This window comes from Austrofundulus limnaeus, unplaced genomic scaffold (assembly GCF_001266775.1).
Source record: "Austrofundulus limnaeus strain Quisiro unplaced genomic scaffold, Austrofundulus_limnaeus-1.0 Scaffold42, whole genome shotgun sequence".
In the NCBI taxonomy this organism is placed as follows: Eukaryota; Metazoa; Chordata; class Actinopteri; order Cyprinodontiformes; family Rivulidae; genus Austrofundulus; species Austrofundulus limnaeus.
Window position 1 is genome coordinate 1,479,417 of NW_013952444.1, and position 8,429 is coordinate 1,487,845.

General features: G+C 37.3%; 1 protein-coding gene across 1 annotated transcript in view; it reads left to right on the top strand.

The window, feature by feature from the left end:
• The window catches only part of col11a1b (collagen, type XI, alpha 1b), a gene marked incomplete in the record, with an annotated part of 78,586 nt that overhangs the window by 44,619 nt on the left and 25,538 nt on the right, over positions 1 to 8,429 (top strand). Inside the window, 9 exon segments of the mRNA XM_014007490.1 lie at positions 506 to 559; positions 2,463 to 2,507; positions 2,607 to 2,660; positions 4,046 to 4,090; positions 4,382 to 4,435; positions 4,554 to 4,607; positions 5,164 to 5,217; positions 5,795 to 5,902; positions 6,183 to 6,272. Of these exon segments, the coding sequence (XP_013862944.1) occupies positions 506 to 559; positions 2,463 to 2,507; positions 2,607 to 2,660; positions 4,046 to 4,090; positions 4,382 to 4,435; positions 4,554 to 4,607; positions 5,164 to 5,217; positions 5,795 to 5,902; positions 6,183 to 6,272 (558 nt within the window).

The following is an 8,429-nucleotide window of genomic DNA, read 5'->3' on the forward strand; positions in this document are numbered from 1 at the left end:
GTAATGAGCACTCTGAATGTGCACTGCATCTGAGGATGTTTTAAACTCCAAGCACATGAGCACATGACCTTGATTTGTGGATATTTGACTTGGGTTGAGCCTATTTATGCTGCCTAATTCTGCATAGAGAGAGGTTGTATTCATGAGCCGCTCGTTACTCTTGTTATCCGGCCAGCAGTGATTGGCTTGGTAGTATTTGTTTGGCTGACGCCATTGCTGCTATCAGGGAGCACAGCCTGTAAAGGGCCTGTAACTAAATTACTGATAGGTATCAAAGGAGATTCACTTTTTTTTAGGGATCTCTATTTGCTCCTCCCACTGCTTTTATGTCTTCCTGTTTCAGATCCTCGCTGTCACGACGTTTAAAGATGCTCTTTTTAATTGCAGCTTATTTCACAATGGGAGCCTTTTAAACTTGTTTATGTAGAAAAAAAATGCTACACTTTCCATGTACTTCTTTCTTTTGCCAACTTTTTTCTGATTTGTAATTCTTTTTAAATTGCAGGGCTCCAACGGCTTCCCAGGATTCCCCGGGGCAAATGGTGAAAAAGGAGCGAGGGTGAGCAAATTTCTGTCAGTGATGTCCAACAGCTGAAACTTTTCATCATAACTTTCCAAATCCTAACTTTGACATAGACTGTTAGGATTAGACTGTATTTAGAATTTTCAGCACGTTATTCAACATAATGAGCTTTGTTCAGTTACTTATTTTGCAAATGTTATTAATGAATAACTGAAATATAATTGTGGAGCATCTCTTTTAAAAAAAAGTATTAGTCAGCTGCTGTAATAACCTTCTGGGGCCAGACGTGTCTGCCTCAGTGTCTCAGAGCACAGATGAGCTTGTCTTCAATAAAATCTGCTTCTTTTATTTTTTCACAGAATCTGTCAGGAGTTCAAATTTGTGGAACCACTTTGCAATAAGGCTCCCCTTATGGATGGTTTATAAATAGTTTGTAGATAGGCTATTAATTCCTCTGTAAACACTTTAAAAATTATTAATAAGTGTTTATTGTGCATTAATTAAAAACAAGAAAAAGAGAAAACTGTCTGGTTTATTGCCAAATAGTGAGCCAAATCTGTTCATGTTTATATTATAAAGTGCTATATTAAACATTTCACACTAGGTTACTACCTTATAAACACAATAATGTATTGGAAACATATTTACAGTAGGTTCACTAATTATTAATGATTAATAAATGTGTATAAATGGCAAAAGGGAACCTTATAGTGTACAGTCTTACACTTTACAATGAGGCTCCATTTGATCATTGTGGATGTGTATATTACAGTACAATATTATATGTAAAATATGTGTTTCCTTTTTTTATTAATAGAAGAAAAAGAAGAAGAAAGAAAAAAGTGAAATGTAATGAGAAAGAGTGAAAAAGAGATTAGAAGATATGAAAAATATATGTTGAGAAAACACAGGACAGCACACCGGACTTCCTGGCTCCACACCTACAAAACAAAGATAACAAAACCACAGCAACAAAAATGCATATCTATGTAATTATAATGACTTTAGCCTTGCTGAAAACCATACCCATTTACATATGACAGCCAGCACTAAAATATGTGTTTCCAATACATTATTATGTTCACAAGGTAGAAACTGGTCTGAAATGTTTAATAGCACCTTAAATGTAGTATGTACGTGAACAAATTTGGCTCACTATTTGGCAAGAAATCAGACAGTTTTGTTTCTTTCTCATCCCTAATTAATGCATATAAACACTTATTAATGATTTATAAAGTGTTTAATGATAAATTAATAACCTATCTATAAAGTATTTATAAACCATCTATAAGTGGAGCCTAATTGTAAAGTGGTAGCAAATTTGCATTTTACTCTACTTCATTTGAAAAGCTTCACATCCTAAAACACTATAACGTTGTTAAAAATGCTGTTATATAATTACCATCATTATTAGTATATTTCTGACCTTGTCCTGTTGAAAGGACTTCTCCAGCCGGTTGAAATGAAAATGTAGCTTTTCAGGAAAGATTGACAACTGTATTCTGCTGCGTGATTGAAAGTGGTAAAAGGGGTTACAGATAAAAGCATGACAGGGAGGAATGTTGAAGGATTGGGGCTGTTATTGACAAGACAAGCTCATCTGTGCTCTGAGACACTGAGAGGCAGACACGTCTGGCCCCAGAATGCCTCAAGTGACAGGTAGTTCAAGCTGTCAAGTGCCAATGAGTAACCACTTACCACAAACGTTTGATTATTTATTTTTTGTGGTCCAAGGATGCTCTGACGGTTCTATTTTATCCATGACACTGATGCCTAAAGCAGTTGTTGCTGTCTGATGTTTAAGTGCCTTTTGTTTAAAGAAAAAAAAAGATAAAATTGGCTCAGCTTAAACTTCTGAGAATACATATATTTTTATGTTTAGTTTAAAATACAAGGCAAAACTTTTGTTCTAAATCAAAAAGTTATCTTTGTTTTTCAGGGAATCGCTGGTAAATCTGGCCCCAGAGGACAACGTGGTCCAACTGTAAGCAACTTCTCTGTCCTCCCCATGAGTTATATAGTGGATTTAAATCATATTATTCCATTTGTCTGTCATTGACTGTTGTATTTGCAACCAATATAGGGTCCACGTGGGGGACGAGGAGCTAGAGGACCAACAGGGAAGCCAGGTGCAAAAGTAAGTTGATTTTACTGATTTAGTTTTAGGAACCCTGACAATCTCAGGACATTATGAAACTGAAGGAAATTGTGTGTATTATTAACTGAATTTAAGATCCAGTCTTGTACTTTACATTTTGTGATCAAATAAACAAAGAAAGACAGATTAAGTCTCAATGTGTCCCACTCTGTAACATAAACAAAGCTTGTTTTATATTCCAGCAGTGGTGGGCAGCACTAATCTAAAAATTAGTTCCACTAACCCTAAAACACTAACTGAAATATTTGGGTCTCTTAACTCTAAAGCACTAACGCTGAAAATTCAGCAAAAGCTAATTCTAAACCACTAAAATAACCCAGTCAATCCATGAACATTCTTCAACAGACAGCATGAGTCACATGCTGCCATGTTGCTCTCTTAAGATTTATCATTGACATCTCATAGCCATATTTGAGTTCATATATTGTCAATATATTGTCACCAAGTGGATAAGTGACATACATATGAACAAAGTGTGTGACAGCTTTCACCCTCAGCTGTTAACATTAACATTGATCAATAATTCAATTTGATTTAATTCAGTTTATTTATATAGCGCCAAGTCACAACATATGTTGTCTCAGGGCACTGTACATGAAAAAGAACAATCTAAAAAAGAAACCAGCAGATTGTGTTGAATCACTTCATCACAGTCTCCCATCCTGAGCAAACGGTGGAGAGGAAAAACTCCCTGCTAATCAGGAAGAAACCTCCAGCAGAACCAGGCTCAGGACAGGCGGCCATCTGCCTCGACCGGCTGGGTTGGGGGACAGGAAAGATAACATTTATAGACCTCAGTTAGTACTTCTAAATTTAGAAAGTGCTAATCCATTAATAAATTTTAAAATTTGCAAAATACCTAAAGCACTAATCAGGAAATTAGTTCCCCAATTAGGGCTTTAGTCAGTGCTTTAGTTGAACTGTGCCCACCACTGTATTCCAGTCTCTGACATAAAAGGTACTGCCCCCCGAGGTGTGACCAGGATGTAAGGTTTATGTACATGTGACTTTAAGAGGCTGGTTCATCGTTAGACATTAATCCTTTTAGAGCAGCCTGGGACAGACACTGGGCTGCTGAGAGGGCTTGTTGTTGTTCTGATAAGACCCAAGGCCTCAAACTCCCAGGCCCGCCTTGCTGTGAGCTGGGTTCCAGTTCAGATCTTTGAATCGAACCTTTTAAAAGAGAATCTGCAAACTTATTCTTCAGTCTTCTGAACTGAACATTTAACTGCAGCTGCATTTTTCTGTCTGTTGCCCATTAGTTGTATAGATACGCACATAACTATCAGTGTTGCACAGAGTTTATTCACTGGCTCAGAGGAGTGAAAAGTTCACTTTTCTCTGTGCCACTTCTTCCTCCACAGGGCACCTCAGGCAGTGATGGACCTCCTGGCCCACCTGGAGAGCGGGTTAGTTTTGGATTTTGTTTCATCTGTTTTCTTTTTCAGACTTGGATCAACAGCAAAAGCACATCAGGGTAATTGTGTTAAAACTAAACTCGAAATCAGAACCAGCTGCTGATCTCTTTGACTAATTTATTGGTTTCTGGGTTACTAATTTGTGCCAACAAACCTCTCTTTCTAAATGATAATATTACTGTTTTAATTCAATGTAAGGAAGCTGAACAATGTTGGCTAAATACCTACAAAATCCATGTGCCAGTTTTTCCTCTTCACATTTCTTTTTCTTTTTTATTCTAGGGACCTCAAGGACCGCAGGGTCCTGTCGGTTTCCCTGGACCCAAAGGACCAAATGTAAGTAGCTCTTGTCAAACTGTGAGCTGATATCCACAGTTAGGTGGCACTTCTCCAGGCTTGTTAATTATTGATGCACTCCTGACACGATGATCTCTGTTCACTTGTTCACTCCCAGGGTCCGCCAGGGAAAGACGGGCTGCCTGGTCACCCCGGACAGAGAGGAGAAACTGTGAGTGTGTAGTCCCTGCATACAGATGTGTCATCTCTTTTTCACCCAATTTGTTTGGTTTCTTCTTTTTTGCACAAGATTCTGAACACCTCTGATGAGCTAAACTCCAACGTTTGCTCATAAAGTCAGTAGATTTGAAACGTTGTTGCAAACATGATGCAGTAAATGTGATTCTTCCATCTTAGGCTTTGATCAGTGAAAACCTAAAAAACTCATAGATGGGATTGGATTTTATTTTCATTTTATTTCTCTAATGGAGAAATAAACATGATTTGGTCTTGGTATTTCTGAACACAGTATTTTACAATGACAATAAAGGCAGCAGCATCATCATAAATTTGAAATTTTTTACTACTACCAAAATATTTTAAATTAATAACAATTTACTATCATTAAGAGTGTACTATTATAGTTATGCCAAGTATGTTTAAATTTACTTATAACCAACTAAGACACCTGGTCAGACATGTATTGCATCATTATGCAACTTACTGCCCTCTGGTTTTCTATATGAACCAACTTTAACATGTTTTAAAACATCTGTTTTACTTTTCAGGGCTTCCAAGGAAAGACTGGCCCCCCTGGACCTGGAGGAGTGGTGGGACCTCAGGTACATGCCGCGTAAACCAAACATTGTCTGTTTATTATTATTATTGGTTTAGTTTATTTCAAACAAAACAAAAAATGATAAAAAGTGATAACAAAATTAACAAAATTAACATATTTGAAAAGGAATGGGAAGGAGTCAAAAACTTATTTAATCCCACCCTTTTCCAAAGCTTATTAAAAAAGTAATAGTAAATTCTTCTTTTTCGTTATTCTAAGTTACAATGTCATGAAGATTAAAACAATAATCTGTTTACCTAGAATTTTATATAATACCAGAAATTCATAAACGTAACTGTATTTCTACATGCAGTGTATATGCATACACACATAAATGTATGCATACACACATTTTTAAGTTGTTCTTTGGGGAAAGAGTGCAACAATAGCTTATTGTTAAATAAATAAGTCAATGTATGCAGATCTTGTAGTAAAAATGAGAGAAATAGTTCAAAAATGTGCGTGTATATTTTTAGACACAATCGTGTTGGAGGCACAGTTACACACAATTTTTTGTATTCTAGTCACAAGTAGGTGTCTTACTGTGAGCATAACGTTTTTATTGATGTTGCTTTGGAAAGGGACCAACTGGAGAGACAGGACCAAGCGGGGAGCGAGGACACCCAGGGTCCCCTGGTCCACCTGGAGAGCAAGGTTTACCGGGGGCTGCAGGAAAAGAGGGTGGAAAAGTGAGTAATTATACCTTTTTTTGTATTCTGTTCATCTATTTGTAGATCCATATTTCAGTACAAAATGTGTTATTTGGACTTTTCTAGTGTGAAATATCCATTAATATGAAAATGATTAAGGTTGTTTTACACGATGAGATTTCAAGCTTGTTAAAAATACTTTACATCGTTTTCAATCGATGAGTTATTTTGTCTTCAGCGTTCAATCTCATGTCAATAATTCATCTCAAGTCTTAATGATTACCAGACGGAAGCTTTTAACATTCTGTTGTCTATTTAGGGTGATCCAGGTCCACAGGGTCATGGTGGCAAAGTTGGACCTCCTGGTCTTAGAGGTTTCCAAGGGACCAGAGGTCTTCCAGGAGCCATGGTAAGACCCCAAACACTCCTGCAAATATTCTCACGGTACACATAGAAGCTGGTGTCCAGAGAATGCGTTCTGCTCACCCAATTACCAACAACTGGTAAATCTAATGTCAGACTGGACAGGGGATCAGACTCAAAGGTGCAGAATTGATGTCCATAGAACCAACAGAGTACACAAGACAGTATTAAGTTTTCTCCTCATTAAAATCGATAATTTTGAATTAAACTGCAGACTTGAGGATCATTTCCACCATTAAAATGTCCCAGCAAAAACTTGTGCATTTCTGTGGAACAAGTTTTCTTTTAGAAGACCTGTTCCAATTTCAAACAAAAATAAATCAACTCGTTTTCATTTTAAACCCACTATGTTGTCGCTACATGAACCATAGCCTGTTGGGGAAACCTGCATTCATTCCCTGAAGGAGTGGGAGTTGGGAAGAAGTTCAAGGTGAGAGCGGGTCGGTGGCGATTAGAGACTGGATGAGGACCAGCTTGGGGGATTGTGGCTGAAGCTCATTTCGAAGCCGACCATTAAGAGAGCATGCGACAGCACAGGGCAGACTTATTACAGCCATTGTGTTTGTCCCATGTGTGCAGAGGGATGACTTTCCTTTTAATAATGGAAGCACACACACACACACACACGCACAATATGTGAGCAAAAACATACATGCTTCTCAGGATTCAGTGTGTGAGCCTGTATATCTGTTATGTGAGTGAAAACAAGTATAAATTTTGTTTTGTTTGCAGAGAGAGAGAGAGCATAAGCCTATACATTTTTTTCTTTTTAGTCACATACACACACATGCAATCTGTATCCCAACCTTGAGTCTTGACAAAAGGCTATATGAGCCAAAAAAATAAGTTTATTTGTGAGCTCAGCAGAGACGGATCCTTACAGTCTCTTATTGCACTGTGGAGAAATGTGCCAGAGAGGTGGGGCTGCTTGGCAGAACTCTGCACCCCCTGGCTCTGTTGGAACCTGTAAATTAGTTTTTATAATAAAAGTCTTTACCACCTTCGGTGAGCTGTGTTTTCCACATGCAGCCCCAGCCTCCTTGTGCTGTGATTCAGCACGGTCGTTGCCATTCAAGGCTCGGGAACGTGAAGCGTTGACAAGGGGTTAGAGATAGATGGACCTCACCTCAGCTTGTGACTCACTGCAGGCTTCAGAGCCTTTTCATCTCTTCTTTCTTTTTTTCTGCCTTTTGAAGTTCATGTAATGACTTCTATTGCATTTATAATATGAATATGCCTTCAGGTTAGACTATAACATCATTTATTAAATAACAGGCACTTTTATCCTTTTTGTGGATAACAGAGTAGCAGCCTAATTAAATGGGTTGAAAACGGTGCGTTCATTAATGAGCATTTCTAGTTCTTGTCGTTGCAGTGATGCTTTTGTTTGTGGTTCTTTCTCTTTTTTTGTCAAATCCCATTTTGAAACACTGCGCATGAATCTAAGTGACAGTAAAGTTTCTTTGTGGTGGAATCAGGTCAGTAATCAGGTCTTCAATAGGGATTAAATTGTTTTTTTGTTCGGCACTTCCTTTGAAACATACAGAACAGCATGTTAAAGACTGTTTTGTTTACATGCACAACATGCAGACTATTGAAATAATTATACATAAGAGATATGTACAATTATAGTGTCTACATTTGATAAGTTGCAAGGGGGGCTGCAGCAGTTTGATGGTCAGTGCCACAGTGTTGTCATCAGGTTGAAGCCTAGGTTGCATCAGGAAGTGCATTCAGCATGAAAAAATCTTTTTATGCTCGATTCAGTTTGTAGCTGAAAAACTGCCAAAAGGAACAACGTACTGTAGGCTGCGTGAAAAATATTCTTGTCAAATGTTCAAGATGACTTTAGATTTTGTGTGGGTCTGGATAAAAACTAGTAACTAGATTTATGACAAAACTTAAATACAACCTATATATGATATTTATCATATATAATTGCTCTTTAAACTCAGTTAAATATGTGGATTGTGAAGCAAAAGTGTTATTTGACAACCACTATATTCATACAGTTAAGATGCATGTAATGCTTTTATGTTTGCCATATGTCACTTAACTGAATATTTAATGCAGATTTTGTCCTAATATAGTTCAGTTCAGTTCAGTTTATTCTTTTCTTTAAAAAACAACAAAATAAATTCAA